General features: G+C 40.9%; 1 protein-coding gene across 5 annotated transcripts in view; it reads right to left on the bottom strand.

The window, feature by feature from the left end:
* Positions 1-21,154, bottom strand: part of HECW2 (HECT, C2 and WW domain containing E3 ubiquitin protein ligase 2) — a 245,333-nt gene that overhangs the window by 596 nt on the left and 223,583 nt on the right. For 4 of the 5 annotated variants that reach the window (XM_034785543.1, XM_034785544.1, XM_034785546.1 and 1 more), the window contains 7 exons: positions 15,282-15,434; positions 13,159-13,257; positions 10,931-11,060; positions 10,342-10,488; positions 9,524-9,638; positions 8,528-8,613; positions 6,590-6,702 (listed from right to left, as the gene is read on the bottom strand). In XM_034785543.1, coding sequence (XP_034641434.1) covers positions 6,590-6,702; positions 8,528-8,613; positions 9,524-9,638; positions 10,342-10,488; positions 10,931-11,060; positions 13,159-13,257; positions 15,282-15,434 — 843 coding nt within the window. Of the gene's footprint in view, positions 1-6,589; positions 6,703-8,527; positions 8,614-9,523; positions 9,639-10,341; positions 10,489-10,930; positions 11,061-13,158; positions 13,258-15,281; positions 15,435-21,154 lie in introns of those variants that run through there. The other variant, XM_034785547.1, reaches the window with a different exon arrangement.

The following is a 21,154-nucleotide window of genomic DNA, read 5'->3' on the forward strand; positions in this document are numbered from 1 at the left end:
AAAACTTGGCTTAAAATATATACTTTTAAAATTAGTATTTTCTATTAAAAAATAGTGATATTTGAATGCTAGGTCTGTAATCATGAGCAGGTTATTTCTGAAGAATGAATGCACATAAATTAGATAAAGTTAGTGAAATACTAGAAAATACGCGTAGGGAACAGTCCTACTGACAGGAGATAGACTAGTTAGCAAATTAGGTCTTTTCCATTGATAATTTCTCTGGGCCAGAGCCTCAGCTGGTGTAAATCAGTGTAGTTTCCTTGAAGTCAGTTCAGGTATGTTGATTTACACCAACCGAGGATCTGATCTTGGCAATCTATTACAGAGAAATATATTTAGTAGTTAAATGAATGTATGTATATAATTCTCAAACGCACTCTAGCTTTCTTGACAGGACAGGGATATATTTCTCCCCTCGATTTCTATAATCTGCCTATCACAGTCTCTATGCACATTGTGAAAAGGTCCTAGAGACCCCATCTTCTGACTAGAGGAAGGACCAGAGTTGCCTGAGTTTGATATAGAGATTTATTGAGTAGCAGGGTAATTCCATCCTGCTCCCACTGAAATAAATGGCACAGCTCCAAGTGACTAATGCAAGTAGAATCTTTTGGGAGAGGGGCTCTGAGATAAAAGTGCCAAGGATTTTTCATTTCCTCTTCTTCTTTGAAAGCTGACTAACCCTTTAGACCTTTGCTTTGGAAGATAAAAGTCCTTCTGTCTTTGGGTTTGGCCCTTAAAGGGGCAGGACTTTCTTTACATTTACTTTTTCCTTTTGCAATCACACCACACTGTTGTTTAAACCTGTTCCCGTTGGCAAGTAGAAACCTTTTCTGCAGTGGCCTGCCTGTCAGCGCTTGAACAGCAAACATTTAAAAAACATGCAGCATAATACATTTAAGTGTATAATGTCAGGAACTCTCCCCCCACCAATTACTGAGACTCCCTATTCAACATACCCCATTCAGCTGTATTCAGAATGGCTACACTGGATTTACAGTGAGCCCTCTCAAAACAAGAAGGTGCCCAGCCCGCAGATGAACAAATCTAGGGACCATCATCTTAAGTGCCAATCAGATCCTAACTACCAGGTTGGAACATGAAGAGAAGAGGTGAGTCACTCTAGCTTGTTTATAAACACAGAAGCTAAGAGTTCATTACAATTCCTCAGCGAAGGTGAAACACTGAATTAGCAAACAGCATTGTAGTGTCATAAAAATACCAGGCTTTGGGAAACACACAGTATGCAGGGCCAGATTATCATTATAAACATCAGACCAAACTTTGGGTGTACTGCTGTGGTCGAAAAAATATTGTATTTTGCTCCATCCAATTATTGTAGACTTAACAGAACTCTGTCAGAATAAGAATATTTTTCAGCAGGTAGAGTTAACACCCCATGGGGCTGCTCGTTTTCCCCCTTCCTCTCTCCCAATCCACTAGAGGGATCAACCCTTGCCTGCCTGGAAAGGGAGCAGATCAGCAGAATCTGTGGACCTCTCTTCTCTTCCCAGAACATTGTGGAAAGCTATCTGTGGGATCCAGGAAGTGTGCTTTGAGGATCTAACTTTCCTGCAGAGTTCCTCCACGCTGGGGACCCTTCCTAAGGTGTGGGGGGGGGGGGGAGAGGAGGGGAGGCAAAGACAGTACAAAAGGTTTACAATTAGAGCAGTGCTGTCAGGTAGCTAGATCGCCCTGTATATCCACCAATTCTCTGGGTTCAATTTAGACCTTGGAAAATCCATGGTGGCCTAACCTCCTGCATCTGGTGGGTGGGTTCAACTGATTCCCTCTCCTTAACCCTCTGGAAGGAGAATTTGTAGGAAACATTATGAAAGAAACTTCATAGAGCTTCTCTTTCCATCAGGCCCACAGGAGGGGAATGTGGACCATTGAAATAATCTTCCTGGCATCCTCTGGCTGCTCACACAACCAGCAGAATGATTTCCTCTTGCTTCTGAAGATTAATGCATTCAGAAAGGGTGTGGAAGGAGAGGAGTTTCTTTGAAACAGACATCCACTTGTTAGAATTATGCATCATGCATCCTGTGGGCTAAACAACCACAAATTATAAAAAACATGATGCATGAATCAATAAGGGATTCATTGCAAGCTAACAATCTTGCATCTTGGTTTAACTGATTAGCAGAAAGACAAGTTGGGTTTTCTTTCAGTTTTTGAGGATGATTTCGTCATAGTGTATTCAAAATGTGATCATTTTCTTTAGAGAGCTGACTCTTTTTTAAAAATAAAGGTATTGATTCTGTTGAGGAAATGTGCTCTTCTTTTACCAAAGGACTCTGTCATTCTGCAAGGAGAGTGATTTTACTGTGAATACTGCTTTCCCAGGACATTTCAAGCTAACTGTATATTATGTTCATCTTTCTGCTCTCACATTTTCTGATAAAGGTAAATGTATCTTAGTTCCTGGAGTCTTGACATTCAATCACTTCCCCCTTCACTGACGTTCAAACAGTATTATAGACAAATTAACTTTTAAGTCCAAAGTCCAGTACCTTAGCAATAACAGAAGAATGCTGTTCGCGTGCAAATGTTTAGATATGCATTATCACTAGCTGCTATATAATTAACACTACCAACTTCTAAACATTTAAGAAACAGAGAGCAAAAGTTCCCTTAGTGATATCTGATTTAGCCTGATGTACAATAAGATAAACAAGCTGGAAGTAAAAGTAGTGACAGGGACAGCAGGGGCAAAACTAAACTAGAAATAACTAACTTTTTCAGTCCATTCACATGCCACTAACAAAGGGCAGTGATAGAAGCCAGGCAACTTGACATGCAAGTTACAGAAGTTTCATTGTTCTGGTTCAATAAGGCTGATTATAACATGATCAGAACTATGGAAGCTATGGAATCATCTCATAAACTCATAGACTTTAAGGTCAAAAGGGACCATTATGATCATCTAGTCTGACCTCCTGCACAACGCAGGCCACAGAATCTCACCCACCCACTCCTGTAACAAACCCCTAACCTATGCCTGAGTTATTGAAGTCCTCAAATCGTGGTTTAAAGACCTCAAGGTGCAGAGAATCCTCCAGCAAGTGACCCCTGCCCCATGCTGCAGAGGAAGGCGAAAAACCTCCAGGGCCTCTGCCAATCTGCCCTGGAGGAAAATTCCTTCCTGACCCCAAATATGGCGATCAGTTAAACCCTGAGCATGTGGGCAAGACTCACCAGCCAGACACCCAGGAAAGAATTCTCTGTAGTAATTCAGATCCCACCCCATCAAACATCCCATCACAGCCCATTGGGCATATTTACCTATGATAATCAAAGATCTATTAATTGCCAAAATTAGGCTATCCCATCATACCATCCCCTCCATAAACTTATCAAGCTTAGTCTTGAAGCCAGATATGTCTTTTGCCCCCATTACTCCCCTTGGAAGGCTGAATCATCTAATCAATCTGTTATCTGTATTAGCCTTCCTTAGCTCTACAGAGCCTGGAAAAGGGAATGGCTACTTTAAAATGTTTTCATTCATTTATTTCTTCTCTCTGGTATGAATAAAAAAACCCCAAAACCTTGACTTGTAATTTGAGAGCCAGATTTTGCCAGTAGTACCAGACTCCACAAGTGGTCCCATTGAAATTGGAGGGACTATTCACAAAATAAGAACACTAATCACCGAGAGTGAGGGTAAAAGAATTTGTCCCTAGGTTAATACAAAACCCTAGAATCATTAGGCATCAAAGAGCTTCAGGGTGAAATTTTCAGTGGGTGTCCAACAATTCATCCACATCTGCAGGATCTCTTTTTGGAGCCTGCTGAAAGTTTGCCACTCAGTGTCTTTGTTAAGATAGGTAGCTTCAGCCAGTGCTACTCAGTGTTTGCACAGTAAAGCCTTTGAAGCTGGTGGAGCTTAGGCTGAAGCCGCTCTGCACACAGGAACTGGAGATGTTAGAAAAGCAAACACATAGTTTACATTCTGCTCAGAGCTAAGTTTGAGATGGACGCTGTAAGTCATGTGTTTCCTATGGGATTACGGTACCATGTCTTGAGCACTGGGGGTGGCTGACTCATGACAAATAAACTTGTGTTATTTGGCTCTCATATTTGTAAAAATATCTTAAAATGGTAGTAAAGTTGTGGCCCAGTGTCTCCAAAGCAAGGGAATTGAAAGTTAAAGATCAAGGGCCATATTAACTGCCATGGGCAATGAGGCAATCAGCTGGCACCCTCCCTGCACCCACTGGGCTGAACTGGTAAAGGCGCTCAGCACATATCTCCACTCTCTTTCTCTAAAGTGAAGCAGTTTTATTTTACAGCTGGAGCCACGCAGTAGCCCTGCCAGAAGAAACTCCCTCAGTGAGGTGCTGAATCTCCTGGCTTGTCCTGCCCCTTCCCACTGTGTAGACTGTACCCGCTGGCTCTGGTTTCCATGTCAGAATGAGCAGCTTACAGGAGTGTGGCCCTGTTCCAGGTTGGATCCTGCTGCCTAAGAGGTGAATTTGGTCCCAAGTCTCTGTATCTATGCACAATAAATGGGTAAAGCGGATTCATCAGTTATATTAGTAGACAGCTAGTTTGAGCCTTCCCTTTGAGTTCCCCTGCTTTGGTGGGTTTTTATGGGTCCAGCACACTATTTTAATGGAACTGTCACAATTTATTTTCTTTCTCCCATTTTTAAATTACTTTAAAGATCATCAATACTATACCCCCCAAAATATTTACTTTTACAGATAATGAGAGGTCCAGCAAAGAATTTAATGAATTAATTTGTCACGTTCCTCCTCACAGTAGCCTGATTATTAATCCTGGAAAATCTGATTTCCAGTTATTTGTGCCTCCCAGGACAGTATCCTGCCACACTAGTCAAATATGTATTTTGTGTCTACTTACATCTCACTATTAAGGCCCCGATCTTGATGACATATACACATGTTCTTAACTTTATTACCAGGAGTAGCCCATCAAATCTAATGGGACTCCTCATCATAGTGAAGTTAAGCAGGATTGAGATCTTAGATTGCAAACCTTTTGGGACAGGAATTGTCTTTTTGATGTGAAATGTGCCCAGTGAATGGTGCCCTAATCCTAACTGGGACCTTTTATTTAATAATAATATTTCAGTACTGCCTAAAGTCTGTCTTAGAGTCTGAATATTAGAAGATACAAAAATTACAATAATCTCTTTTCCTATTTAAGTATCGGTATAAAATGGAATGGCACCGCTGAAGTCCAGGTTCATTCAAGAAAATGCAATGATTTATATTTTTAAAATGCAGTAGGAACATAATCTATTTCTCATTTCAGTAACAATCACTCTCTGAGGCATGCCTTGGTGGCTGACACACAGAATACCTTTTGACCCTAAATGATACTACAGTAATTGTTTTGAAATATAAACTTAGAATTCTCTTAATGTACCTTTGACCTTCAGCTGAGTGGCTCCCATTTATACCCTTAGCTGACAAGGTGGTTTTGTGTTAGAGCTACTAACTCCACAAACTTGTACACTGGGTCTGTGCATTTCAACTACATAGTACTACTGTTTATATTTTGACTTTCTATCTGGTAATCAAAATTAGTAATGTATCCATTTCCAACCAGTGTAAATTCCTCTAAATGCTACAGAATTGGATGACGGTAAATCTTCCCCAAATGTATTAATTTGCAAAACTGACCTCACTGTAGAGAAGTTCTTGTTAATACAGAGTTCAGTCAGATCCTGGCTCATATGTCATCAGTCTTTGATACTGTAGATCATTTAAGACCACAGCTCTTTTCCTGGCATCACAAAAGGAAAAATGAGGAAAGCAATTCCTTCCTTACTTTTTCCTCTTGCCACGCTGATCATGTCACTTTTCACCTTGAATTCTTTCACTGACTTCCACTCTTCAAGTCCTTGTGCAATTCAGCTCTTCCTTACATCCAACTCATTTCTTTCTACTCCCCTTTTCACTTGGCCCAAGCCTCTCTACTACTTGCTCCCTTTACAATCTTCACCCTCTCTTAAGATCGTGTTTTGCCTTCTTCTGTCGCAAGATTTCTACACAACACTGAAGTCACGCTGGCCCTCCTAGGGACTGAACTAGACTGTAAATACAGTGGGTCTCTTTAATCTAGAGCCGATATCCATTTTCTGGCAATGACCAATAACTGACCTTTCAGAGAACATCATATATGCTATTTTAGGGACGCAACGCCTGGTTTTATGACTAACAAAAAAACCATAAATTTTAGAAGAGAAGTTGTAAACCTGGTAAAGTAGAATGAATTGAATTAAGGTATGGACTACTAAGCACAATTAGTTTGTCTTTCCCACAACGCAGGGAAACAACCTCTTCAGTTCAAAGAAATACAGATATGTCACACACACTGGAACAAGTAGGAAGTAGAGCTTCCCTTGCGGCAGAGCATACCCAGTCAATCAATGACAGCTGTTTGTTTCTCAAGCAGCTTCTGCATAACCCCAATAGTTAGCAGTAAGGGTAGTTGAGAATATCAACATATCTATTGTGACTGGCTCACACAGAACTGAAGTCTATCCAAGTAGTTAAAAATTTACTTAGATTAAAAAAACAACACCACCCAAAACACACACACACACACTTACCTGGGAAGAGCAGTGATTTTCCCCCATTTTTCTACACAGAATCTTCTTGGCCCATTGCTCCCTCTTAGAGATGCAAACCCCTCATAAGGTATGCTGGATGTGCCTGTAACAAACTACCAACACAAAAAGGACAATATGGATGACAGATATACAACCTCAGGGTCCTGTGAATGCTCGTGCATAAGTAACTACTCACAGCAGTGTTCCCACTAAGTCAAGTTGCTCCTGTATAAGAGTTTGCAGGATCAGGCCTTATTTGAAGGGGAAGCAGGAGTATTAAAATCCTGTTTAAAATGTAGGGGAAGGAAAGTGGCATATTTCTTGATTAGCACTCCAGGAGGGAGGGCTTACTAGCCTAATTTCTGTTACAGATTTCACTTATAGACAGCTAGTATATAAGAGTAACTATGATGCACAATCAGTGTAGAATTAAAGTCACATTACTAGTATCATCAAACTAATAAATAAAAAAGTGAGGCGGGAGAAAATAAAACACACTTAATAAGGTTTAAGAGGGACTAACTAATAAGTAAATTACCATAGATGATGTTACATTTATGTCGTGCCTTTCATCCAGCTGGATTTCAAAGCACTTTACAAACTTTACTAACTGATATAAGCTAAGAGCCAAGTTCTGCAGTTCTCATTTAGGTAAAATTCCCATAGATTTCAGTGAGAATTTCTTATGACATTGTACAGAGCAGCAGGGCCGGCTCTAGCGTTTTTGCCGCCCCAACCACAAAAAAAAAAAAAAGCCGCGATCGCGATCAGCGGCAATTCGGCAGCAGGTCCTTCGCTCTGAGAGGGAATGACGGCCCCGCTGCCGAATGGCCGGACGTGCCACCCCCATCTTCATTGGCTGCCCCAGGCACCTGCTTGCTAGGCTGGTGCCTGGAGCCGGCCCGCAGAGCAGATTTGACTAGAACCATTCATTGATAAGAGAGTCTTGTGACAAATAGAGCTTACTTATTTTTTGATGGTCTGTGATACAACACCTATATAAAATATTTTTTTGACCTGCAGTTGCAGAATCCCTACACTGTATTATAATTACAAAGGGAAATCTTAGCAATAAAGTTACACAGCCATCTATGGTCCTGCATCAAAAGGGACACCTCAGTAATGTCTCCCACATAGCATTTACACAGAGCCAGCTGTAACAGGAAAAAGGCAGGTTAGTGATACAGTTAACATGATGATCAGATGCCAGTTCTGAAATGTTTAAAACAATGGATTTGAAACCAGTGCAATTATGTGGCAAACACAGATAAAATCAGATCTGGCCCCTTCTAAAGAATTTGGTGTGCTAGAGGTACCTGTATTTGATTACATGTAACTCTGTGAAAAACCCATATGCGTTAAAATTCCTCTACTGCCTTCAGTCTTGTTGAATCCTTCATCAGGTAAATGAATTCCACAGGTGGACATACTGTGCGAAGCAGTGTTTCTATTTATTTGTTCTTAATTTACTAGCTATCAACTTAGTGAAGACCTCTTGTTTTCATGTTATATGAAAGGATAATAATGGGAGACTGGATCAGTTTCAGTATCATTTTCATAATTTTGAACACCTCAGCCAAGGCCTCCCTAGCTCTGCCTCTGAATAATCTTCAAAAGGTAAATACTATCATGTTTTTTTCCTTTCCTTGGAATACAAATTTTGAGGATTTTTTTTAGTCAAATAATAAAAATCACCACCACCCAATACTCATACTGGTATTGGTAAATTTCTATTGAGTGGAATTATGTTTTTAGTTAGCTCTGACATTTCAATTATTTACAGTAAGCATCTGGAGACTGCTGAGTTACCAGGCCATTCCCTTGTCCTGATATCACACTATCTGAAGGCTTCATTGTCCGAAACTGACGAAGTAGTTTAACATTTAATGTGAAATGGGGGTATATATTAGATTTTATACAAATCTACTGATCTCTCACCTGTAATAGCCTTAGCCGTTGTTCATTGTTGAATCTTTCTACAGCAGCCCAGAACCACCGAATTACAATGTGATTGTCGTGGTAACCTGTTAGATCAGCAACAAAAAGCCCCATTACCCATGAATGGCCTTCCCCAGCTCAGTCTTAGTTACAGTCTTAGCCTCCATACTTATAATCAAGTATCAGCAAAAGACAGCAAGTGAGATTAACCCAGGGCTCTTATCAGGGTCATTGCACGTTGCTGCAAATTAAAGGCAGACATTCAGTTTCCTTTTGTAAACACTTAAACCATTAGCAAGTCACTCATCTGAGTTGCCAACTCTTGTGACATTAGGTTTTGGATTTTTTATGTTTTTTTAAAAAGCTGCTCATGATGCCAGTAGCAATTGCAGCCACCTCACTCAAAACAGCTGTCATCTCATTGTTCTTGATGGGACTGAAGCAGGACTGCACTCAGATAGGCTAACTACCAGTTCCAGATAGCCTTTGGAAATGGAAGTGAAGTAGTCCTTACTAAAGATGGCTGCCTTACCACTCTCTTTATGCAGTCAGGCTGGAGAAAAATCAGAGAACAGTTGAATGTAAGAGCAAGGGAAAGACTGAGCGTAATGGGGATGTGAGAGGGGTTTGGAGTTACATATAACATGAACCTTTACCTGCTGCTGTAAACGAACTCTGAGAACACCTTTATGTCAAAGGTTTGCCTACTTACTTTCAGATGCCATCAACCTCGCTGTAAATTCAAAATATAAACATGCTCTTGCCATTTGGGATCTTACCCCTTTTATCAACTAAAATGACTGCTCCTAATTCAAAAGCTAACCAGGAAAATTAAGACATTCCAAAATTAGTTTAAAATGGGCTCCAACACTTATTAAATTGACATATTTCATAGAATAGGTTTAGCAAAATCTTAGACAGAGGGCACTTCCAGGTTCATTCATGCGGTACCAGAGCTAACTTTGACTAGGGAAAAAAAAAAAAAATCAATGTCACCTCCTCTATACTCTGTGTTGTTTCTCCAGTCACTTAAGTCAATTTCTGCCGTGCCAGCAATAACCAGTTCCAATTCTCTTGCATCAAATACAGACACCAGCCTAGCGTCAACAACCTGTGAAAGGAAATAAAATACATAGAAACGTGTCTGATTGTTTCTGTTATTTTTGCCTCCTACTAAACAGACTCCCCAGTTACTAATGCTGTATCATTTTTCAAGTAATGTTCTGGCTTGTTCAATGAATGGGGAGGCTTAAGGTTAAAACTTTTTTCAAAAGATGCAAATATGTGGACTATTCTTCCACTGGGTTTCATACTGTAGCTACATTCAGTTTTATTAGAAGCTCCTAGTATTTAGAAGGAAAATGATTTAGAAAAATAATATAGAAATACTTCCAGGCCTGTAAGGGTCAATATATTCAAGGTCCATGTTCAAGGTGGAAAATGTAAAGGAAAACATCTTGAAATATACTCAGCCAATTGTGTAATGCTGGACATGGAGTAAAAAATTCCTTCCTGAGTTCAATTCTCCTTATTATCTGAGTTTGCACTGCTGCTAATGCAAATAGTGGTAATAATGTTTTCCATTTTTTTAGAATGTAGTCATGTTATTTGACTCAATGACCTCCAACAAGTGACCTCCACATATATAAGACGACATTTGATTATTATGAAATATATTAGGTCTACTGTAGGATACATATGACTCTCACTCCTATGTCTTCTAAATACTGTGTGATTGGGTGTATTAGAAATGCAAGTATAGAGAAAGCTAGATAATATACACATGGGAACTAGAGTTGAGTAGGATTTCTTACCTCGTAGAAACCTCGAACTAGACTTTCTGTTTGCTGCACAACCCCTCTCTCAATTCTCCATTTCACCATTCTCTCTATGTATTCTTTTTTGTTCTTCTCTGTGACTGGGATGTTGGCACCCCCTGGTTTCAATTCCCGTTCAGTGATCTTAGAGGAAAACCACCACCAAAATAATATAAAAAGACAACAAAAATATATTATAAACTCAAGCTTTTTGTTAAATATGTAGCGCTAATTCCCCAATATCATAGGCCAAGCACAGATTGGTTTAACAGACTGGAGTATATAAACTCAGACAGATGACGTGAAACTGAAATCCCCGTTTTCACCAGATCATGTCAAGTACAAAGTAAGAACAAGCAGCTTCAAAATAAGAGATACAAACCAGCTTCTGCATTCTTTAGGTATTGCATTGGTAGGTAACGAATGATAATCTCTCTATAGGTTTTTCAATTGTTCATATCAACCAAGATTTTTATTAATGAACTCAAAATCAGCTGGGAATGACATCATTTTTCAGTCCAAAGAAACAGTTACCTAACAACAGAATATAAAGAGGAAAGGAAAGGAAAGTAGCAATCTTGCACACCTGCCCAAAAACTTCTTCATTTACAGTGAATGTGAGATCTAGGATATCATGTATATCGTTGTCTTTCATCCACTGCAAACTCTGGTGGAACTCCTCATCAAGGTATTCCAAGTCACTCAGGTCACAGAGTCTAACATAAACAAGAAGAAAATATACAAATATAGCTGACAGCAGTAGTGCATGCTCATTAACAGAGCTGAGACAGGACAGCCCTACAAAACAAACTGAGAATAAAGGGAGCTCAGAGAAATCAACAGAACAAAGAACAGTGGTTACTGGATTCCTTTGTGCTGACGTTCTTAAGGCAAGTTAGTAGAAACTATTCTGAATCTCTGTATTTGCCTAGCAATGGTAATAGCAACTATTTGCATAACTCTCATCTCTTTGTTGTTAAACTACAAAACCCTAAATTTCCATTTTAAAGACCCTTTGCTTGTAAATTTCACTTCATTTCAAATTCTGGCCGCTTGCACCATATTTCAATGATTTATTTTGACTATGGATTACAAAAAATGCTATTAATTCTTGTAATGCTTAAGTGTAAAGATCAATATGGGACATGTAATTCATCTCATAAAAAAAATAGGACCTTTTTATTAGTACTAACTAAGCTCTGCAATAAGGAGGATGGTCTTAATTTGTCACCTCCTGCTCTCTCCACTTTGCCAGTGATGCCAGCCTGGGTGATTTTGCCATAAAGTCCTTAAACATGGTGCGTCCTTCCAAATTTGGTTTGTGAGCCAACTGCCCTCTCCTCATTCAAGCACCTCCTTACCACTTGCGTCTTCCATGATCCCCACAAGAAGTCAGTCAACAATCATAATTATTATTACGGGATCAGATTCTGTCAGCCTTACTCACTTAAAGCAGAATCTTAACCTGTGAACAGCCTTACATTTAGGATCTCAGAGAATAAGCTGCTACTCCACCAGGGGAATTTATTCTTGTGCCCACTCTAGGGCTGGTGCAGGCACATAGGGAAGATGGCTTGCATCTTCTCTAGCTAGAAGGTACCGGGAGTGGTCTTGGGCTAAGGGTTACCTTAACTTGCATCCTGCAGCCATAGCCCTTAGCAGCTGTGCAGAATGGCTGGGACAACATTCCCCTTGCTGAGCCAGGAATGCCCCGTGCACCAGTGCCTCCTGCAAAGATGTGTGCAGAGTTGGTTCAGACACCTTAACTGTGGAGCTGCAGACCCAGGAGGGAGTGCATGAGCAGGGGTATCCATAAAGCTGCTTTGTAGTGTCTTTCTGCTGGCCAGGCCATAAGGGGATCATGAATCAGGCCCTCTGTGAAGGTGGCAGAATCTGGCCCACAGCTATTTAAAAAACTCCTAACAAGCCACTATGACCAATAGAAAACTAAACTAACCAACCACATGATATTATTGCTGGAGTCCTTGTCTTTCAACCCTCCCCCCACAGTTTTATTAGTCCCCCCTCGCGCCAGCTCCTCTGTCACATCACCTCTAGCCTAGGACTGTCAGCTCCTTGGGAGTGGGACGAGGCCTTTTAAAAAAAAATTCTGTAAAGCACCTACTACAGTTTTAGTTGCTGTAAAAATAAACTTGTATTATTTGCACAGCACCATAAATGTGAACGGTGCTTTGCAGATAAATGTAAATCATCTTTGGAAATTCTCAGATGTGGCTTCTGATTTGTGGCTTCCTTTTTTGGGCCCTAAACTTGACACACATTAGATCTGATTTTCAGAGGTATTGAGCAACTGCAGTTCTTATTGTCTTCAGCTGAGCTCTGGAGATGCAGTACTTCTGAAAATCAGACCCAGCTAGGCACCTCAAAATGGAGGCAGCCAAAAATCAGAGACTACTTTTGAAAACACTGATCTTAAAGTCTAAATAAGGTTTGATTCAGATCCTGTCCTATGAGTCATTAAAGACAAATGAACAAGTACTCTATTAATATCTAATGTTTCACTGCAGGATTTGAAGAGAACGATTTTATAGAAGGAACTGGTGATGTAATTAGTTGACAGGAATCACAAGGTTTTGATATTGATCAGCAACATCTTCAAAGTCATCAAGTAACTGGCTAGTACTATATATGGGCCTTAATTTAGGTAACTATACTTTAAAGTAAATCTTGGATTAAAACTAAATGACCAAATTATATTGACCTATCTTCTTGGCGTCAAGAACCTGACATTTATTGCTGGTCAAAAATTGCATTTTCCATGAGAAAAAGAAAAATCAGAACATTTCTACTCACATTCTGAGGAGGGCTTTATAAAAGGGCCGTGTAAAGAAAGCATCTAACAAATACTGATGTATCAGAGCAAGACCAAGGATTCGACCACTGAACCTGAACCTGAACGACAAAGGAAATGAGTTTAACCAGTACACTCAGACTTTGTGTTTGTATGCTGCCCTATCATTCATCTCTGTAACAAGTTTAACAGTATATTTAAATCAGATAACTATAACTGTATTGTGGTAGCTTGATTCTTTTTAGTTCTCAGTAGAATGTAGTGAAAAAACAGATCTGCAAGGCATGGAAAATACCTGGGGTTTCAAAACTGAAGTTGCCACTTTTCAGCTACTGAAAGCTAAACTGAACTCATTCTAACCCTACCAAACTAGGTTCTTTTTTCAAACCCTTGCTTCCAACATGACAGCTGTTTTCTGCCCCTCCGTCTCCTCACTCTCCCTTTCTGAGCACTGAGAGATTGACTCTGACAGATGATTCTAGGCATCCTTTTCTAGCTAGTGGGTGGCTCCATGCGCTTTTTCATGACTGGTGGATATTGGGCTCCATGTAACCCTTTTTGGGGGGTGGCTGGAAATTATCACCCTTACCATTCCATTTCCCCCCCAAAGTACCAACAAGATTTAAACCCCCTTGTGCACTCATTGCTGCTGGAAGATTAGAAATTAGGAATGTGGCAACTCTGTTTGCAACACTAGGGCCTTCACATAGACTTTGTTAGACACTAAGGGCACAATTCTGCTGTCAGAAATAATGGTGCATGTTGCAGAACATTGTGAAAAAAATCATTAAGGAAACTAGGCATGCCCTCCACATATCTGAAAGCAGATTCAAGCCTAATGCTCTCTCTGAAAGAAAATCAAGTTTCTAGACTTCCTGGTAAGATATATAACTCAGAACTACTTTACTTGGGAAAATTAAGGCTTTGTTATGCCTGGCCCTATGCAGGGTTGGCAAAATGGGAAAGAGACACACAAAGCTTCCTCCCTCTGTGCAGAGCTGCATTCCTTGATCTCTCCCTGATGCTGACACTGGCACTCGTCTCTCCAGAAACAAATGGGTTGTGCCCCACTCACTCACTGGCCGGCTCTCTAGGTCCACATAGCTGAGGATAGGGAGAAGAGGGCCATACACAGCCCTGCAGCTTGTTCTGCCAGACTGTCATGCTTTTTCAGATGCAGCATATACAGTTTGTTGTTGCTGAACTTCTGTATCCAATCTTTTATCAGAGTCCAACAGGTGCATTGCTTCAGCTGATGTGCAGGGCAGCCAGCAAATGACGTAACTCTCAACTATACTTCATTGCAATGATTCGCCATCATTTGAGACCCTAATTTGCTTCTGTCCTACACAGACTTGCAGCTGTTACCTCATTACTGTAATTTAAACCCAGAGTCTCAGCTAGTGTAAATGGCATGGCTCCACTGATTTCGCTGGAGATGCACTGATTTATACCATCTTAGAATTTGGCCCTTAATCATGAAATTGAGATTACGTGTATATATAAAAAAAAGATCAATATATAGATCTATAAAATGTAACATCATTTCAGGTTTCTTCCTCTGTTGTTTTTCAGATTCCTCATAGTACATCCTTTTCACAGATTTTAAAGGCTATTATCAGGTATATGGACCTTGATTAAATAGCAAAAAACAAGAAGAGCTATCTCAATAGATTTTCCTCCACCAGATGTGGACTGCCTTACTGGGAACCATCTATATTCACTGAGAAATCCCAAACAAACAACATGCAATAAAAGCTGATTGAAATCTCTCGTACACTGAGTTGACTACAAGCCAATGTTTAATATAATCTGTTTTTCATGCACAAAAGACTGACAGTGCTTTGGTGAAGCAAATGTTTGCTCTTGTACAAAGTGTGGAGTTTCATGTAGTGAGCCAAAACCACAATACATATGTTCCAAATCTCATCTTTGCTGACTTTGTGAGAAACAAGAATATCTGTTACAACCAACAAGGAAAAAAAAAAAAGAGAGGAAAGTCTAAAGAAATGCAATTATTTTACTGCTGGTTAAAAAGATCAAAAACTCTGCATTTGAACAAATATGAGCTGGTTCTCCACAAGTGGAAACAATAGAAAAAACAAGATTAGAAATTAATTCTTACCACTCATGGTGATTGTCTACAAAAGCAGACATGGGACTTATTTGTACTGTGTAGGTATCATTGGCTGAATATTCAAATAAACCATAATATGGATTGAAGAGCTCTCTGGACACCAGGAAAAAAAACTCTCTTGAAGGCCCACTGTAATCCAACCTTTAAAAAAAATGCAAGTTAATTTATTACAGAAGGTTTATTTGATACAACAAGGCTTGTCATAAGAACATAAGAATGGTCATATTGGGTCAGGTCATCTAGATCACTATCCTGTCTTCTGACAGTGGCAAATGCCAGACACTTCAGAGGGAATTAACAGAATAGAGGCTCAGAGCATGGAGTTGTATTCCTGACTATCTTGCCTAATAGCCATTGATGGACTTTGTAGCAGGGCAGTTGCCCCTTCTGAAAAAAAAGGGTAGGCTGATTGGGGAAGCAGCCACAGCTGGGGCCACGCCCCAATCAGGCCACAGCTGGCCCTATAAAAGGTCTGTGAGCCAGAAAATGAGTCAGTCTCTCTCTTGCGAGAAAAGGACCTGGCTGTCTGGGAGCTCAGGGTACAGGGAATGGAGCAGGGCTGGGGAAAGGCAAGGAGAGCTGGGGAGCTCTAGCCTGGTAAATCCCCAGGCTGCAGGCCTTGCTAAAAGACCAAAACAGGTACTGGGGTTGCAGAGGCTGTAGCCCGGGGTTAGGCAGAAACAGTTGGTCCGACACCCCCTTGCCAATGATGAGTGGCCTTTTACAGCCTGCAGTTTGCCCCAGTGAGCAGGGGCTAGATGATGATTAGCAGTAGCCACTGAGGCAAGGTGGGGATAGAGGGTTGGGGGTTCCCCTGGGAGGGGAGACCCAGAATGTAGGTGTCATAACTATAAAGGGAAAGGTAACAGCTGTCCTGTGTACAGTACTATAAAATCTCTCCTGGCCAGAGACTCCAAAATCCTTTTCCCTGTAAAGGGTTAAGAAGCTCAGGTAACCTGGCTGGCATCTGACCCAAAGGACCAATAAGGGGACAAGATACTTTCAAATCTTGGGGAGGGGGAGAAGGCTTTTGTTTGTGCTCTTTGTTTGGGAGTTCGTCCTCTCTTGGGACTGAGAGGTACCAGACATCAATCCAGGTTCTCCTCATCTTTCTAAACAAGTCTCTCCTATTTCAAACTTGTAAGTAAATAGCCAGGCAAGGCGTCTTAGTTTTACTTTGTTTTCTCAACTTGTAAACGTACTTTTTACTAGAGTGTTTATCTTTGTTTATCTATCTGTACTTTGAACCTAAGACTAGAGGGGAGTCCTCTGAGCTCTAAGTTTGATTACCCTGTAAAGTTATTTTCCATACTGATTTTACAGAGATGATTTTTACCTTTTTCTTTAATTAAAAACCTTCTTTTTAAGAACCTGATTTTTTTCCCCTTGTTTTAGATCCAAGGGGGTTGGATCTGTATTCACCAGGGAATTGGTGAAGGTCTCTCAAGGCTACCCAAGGAAGGAAATTAGCCTTGGGATGGTGGCAGCAGACCAGAGCTAAGCTGGTAGTTAAGCTTAGAAGTTTTCATGCAGGCCCCTACATTTGTACCCTAAAGTTCAAAGTGGGGATACAGCCTTGACAGTGGGTTACCACTGGGGTCTGGGAGGGACACGGGGGTCCTAAGGCAGGCGAGACACCAGCCTGCAGAGGGTGCTCCGGGCTGGACAAGAGCTAATTCCCAGGATAACTAGCAGGAGGCGCCGCACCAGTGAGTCTTGCTTCACTACGGACTTATTCTCTATAAATCTACGTTCTTTTAACCACTATATAAGGTTTTTCTAAGGTGCCTATCACTGTGGTGTTTAAATCCTTGATCATGTGGGTGGACTCCTATGCCCGCATGGAGCCTAAATGAGGTGGAGGAGCTTGCAGGAGTGGGGCCTAAGTGACACACAGTCTTCATGGAAGACCTTTGCTTAGTCTATATTGGTCTCTTGAGAATAACTTGATCAATGGTATCAAATCAAGTCATTCTGGAGAAGCTAAAGGGAAAGCAGAAATCCCTTGCTATATACAGCACACAACAAAAGAGCCATCATTAAACTTATCCATATATGCATCTGACAAATCAAGGACAGAAGTGGAAAAAACAATCATTGTATCCTTGCAGATGGGAAGCAATATAGCAATTCAAAGAGTTATATTTTCCTTTAGAAAGAATCTCAAATTACTTTAATGCTTCATCTTTCTTGGAGTCTCTCTCTCCTTTCAGGACCTTCACCTATCAAAGTAGTTTGTTTTTTTTATTAAAAAACCTGGGAGTTATTTAGATTCTTTATTTATTAGAAACTATAATCTTGAATTAGTAGAACCTGAAGGAAATGCATTCTCCAGGTGACATGTAATTGCACTCAAATTGGGAAGACAGCCTCATTGCTGAAATAGTATTGAGACAAATTACTGTCTTGCCACTCCTCCCAGGGTCACAATTGAAGTGAATCAAGTGTAAGGGTATGTTTACACTGGACACTTCAAAGCGCTGCTGCGGAAACACTCCCACAGCAGTGTTTTGAAGTGCGAGTGTGGTCGTGCGTGAGCGCTGGACGAGAGCTTTCCCAGCGCTCCTGGTAATCCACTTCCACAAAGGGATTGGCTCCCAGAGCAGGGAGCCTGTCTACACTAGTGCTTCAAGTGCTCAGACTTGCTGCGCTCATGGGGGTGATTTTTCACACCCCCTGAGCCAATAAGTTAGAGCGCTATAAAATGTAAGTGTAGACAAGCCCTAAGACCCATACCTCTGTAGCACTGCAGAATGGAAAACTGGGGAGTTTCCCACTGGGAAGAGACATTATTATAGCCCTAAAGGAGACAAATAAAGCACCTCTATAGCCTAAGGATTTCAGACACTGACCTTCTTTAGTCTTAGTGCCAGGATAATGTACACACAGAAAGGCAAGAGACTAAACTTGAAAGGACAATCTGTATGTCTTATGATAATTATCCAATGCACAGTTAATATACATCTAATGTATAGAATATACATCATCTAATCTATAGAATGAGATGTGCTTTGCACCATATATGTGTGGGGTTTTTTCCTCTTATTTTGATTTAATATCTAAAATATAAAAATGTACATATCCTTGCCTTTGGGCATCTATGTCCTTTTTCAAATATACAACAACAAATTAACATTTAGCAGAATAATTCTACTCAGCCACATACAAAAAATATGGGGATGCTAGTTTAATTTAAAAAGTTTATATTAAAATATATAATATTCCACCCTTTTCCAAAAATGCTGGCCATTCTATTCCCTTGTGCAAAAGCCTGAGCAAACAGATCAGTTTTTAATGTGCTCAGAAACTCAAACAATTTGTTATATTTTAGACCAAGGTGCAGCCTGGATTCCAAAGATGAGAGGTCCCTGAGAATGCCCTGCCAGGAGCTCCTTCTCATTCAAACTGAAGGAGTGTCACTGCTCACTGTAAATGTATGGCAAAAGGAGAGAAAAAGTCTCTGAAACGGGCAGTTCTCTAGACTGGCCATTCAGGGACTTGTATGTCAAAATTAACATCTTACTATCTCACCTGGAAAACCAAAGAGCAACTCAGGCAAATCATAGAATCATAGAAGATTATGGTTGGAAGAGACCTCAGGAGGTCATCTAGTCCAACCCCCACTGCTCAAAGCAGGACCAACGTCAACTAAATCATCCCAGACAGGGCTTTGTCAAGCCGGGCCTTAAAAACCTCTATGAATGGAGATTCCACCACCTCCCTAGGTAACCCATTCTAGTGCTTCACCACCCTCCTAGTGAAATAGTGTTTCCTAATATCCAACATAGACCTCCACTGCAACTTGAGACAATTGCTCCTTGTTCTGTCATCTGCCCCCACCAAGAACAGCTGAGCTCAATCCTCTTTGGAACCCCCTTTCAGGTAGTTGAAGGCTGCTATCAAATCCCCCCTCACTCTTCTCTTCTGCAGACTAAACAAGCCCAGTTCCAGTTCCCTCAGCCTCTCCTCATAAGTCATGTGCCCCTGCCACGTGATCATTTTTGTTGCCCTCCGCTGAACTCTCTACAATTTGTCCACATCCCTCAGCACTAGTATAATATGTTCACAGTGCAAAACCCTGCTTAATGAGCAGGCTCCCATGTTCTGCGCCGGCTCGGTTTCGGAATGGATTTAAGGTGTGACCCCGCTTTGCAGTGTGCACAGTGCACTGCAGTAGTCTAAACTCAAGATGACAACGGCAAAGATGATGATATTGAGAGGTCCATGTAAGAAAGAAAAGCCACCTTAACTGCTGGCTGATACCTGGTGGTTAAACATCAGTTTCACATCCTCAACCATATCAGGTTTGCTTTCTCCCACCTATTAATATCCTCTCAGTATTTTCTGTATTGAGCCTCAGTCAAGTAGCTCTTATCCATGCCCCAATCTCCACCAGACAAAGGGCAAAACACCCATTTGCTTCAGCTGAGGAAAAAAAGATGTCCTTGTACTGACACTTAGGTGATCGAGGGTCAGTTCCTGACAGTGACATAGATTCCTATGTGATGTGGGCAAGACATTTAGCCCTGGTTCCCCATTTGTAAAATATGGAAATTAATACTTTTCACCTCACAGAAGGGTTTATGAAGATAAATTCTTCAAAGTTTTACTTCACCAAAGATACTATGATGTTGAGGGCCATGTAAATACCTACAAAGATACAGAGCTGGGTGTCACGAGCATGCTGAAGACAATGTAACCAAGGTCTTTTATTTTTTAAACTAACCCTCCCAATAGCCTCAGATACTCATTAAATAAGAGGTGTGGCCAGATAGACCGCTTTAGTATTCCACAGGAGAGCTCCCTCTCACGCACTAATGGTGCAAAACAACACTCTGGGATTTGACAGAAAGTCATGGACAGCTATTCCTTAGTGTCTCTGTTTCTGCTAGGGTTCCATGAATGTCTACACTACTTTACCACCAAGAGTTACCAAAGACAGCTGACAGACCTAATATAAACCTGGGCACCCAATCCATCACTAGGAGATTTCATCTATCAAAGCAGTCTCCATGCCATGCCCAAGCCTGCAACCAGATTGTCAAGGAAATCTGAGGGATCTAGATACCATGAGAGTTTTCTTGCCATAGCCTTTTCAGTAATCTTACCCAGAAATGGAAGATGAGATAAAGAACAATAGTTAGCAATGACGGTTTCTTGAGCAATGGATGTACAAATGCTTTCTTAAGGTAGGCAAGCAACCCACCCTCCCTAATTGAAACTCTCAATCTCCACCAGCAATTGGCCCAGCTCTTCCCCATTGGCCTTCACCAAACAAGAAGGACAACAATAAGAGTTGTTTGCGGTGTTATTGTAGCTGTGTGGGTCCCAGGATATTTGTGGCATAAAGTTCCCTCCATTACCTTAGTGAGTGACACTGACTGAAACCCAAGCACAGAAGCCTTAGCCCCCATCAACGTACAACGCCAGCCTCACAGATGCCACCAGTTCAGTATGAACCTGGGCAATTTTGTCCATCAAGTAATGTAATTTTTCCTCACAATGGGAGGAACACAATACAGTTAGCGAGCAATGACAGCTCAGACTATCTGCGTTGTTAAGCACCCATAAAAAAACCACTAATCAAGATGATGCCGATGCTATGGTGGCAGAGACTCTCCTTTGCCGCCTAACACACCCATGTCACAAGAATGCAAAAAATCTATTGCACAAATCTTCAGTAAAAGACTTCTGCCATTAGCACTCTGCCAGTCATCTTTACAACTTCAGTTGTGGCCTGCCATCTATAAGCCCAGCGTGTGACCTGTGGGGATGAAGTTGGGAAGAGAAGGTCTAGGGATCACTGTCAAGTTGCGGATGAAGCTATGAATGCTCTTTCTGAAGAAAAAATATTCTCTCTC

This window comes from Trachemys scripta, chromosome 11 (genome assembly GCF_013100865.1).
Source record: "Trachemys scripta elegans isolate TJP31775 chromosome 11, CAS_Tse_1.0, whole genome shotgun sequence".
Classification (NCBI taxonomy): Eukaryota; Metazoa; Chordata; order Testudines; family Emydidae; genus Trachemys; species Trachemys scripta.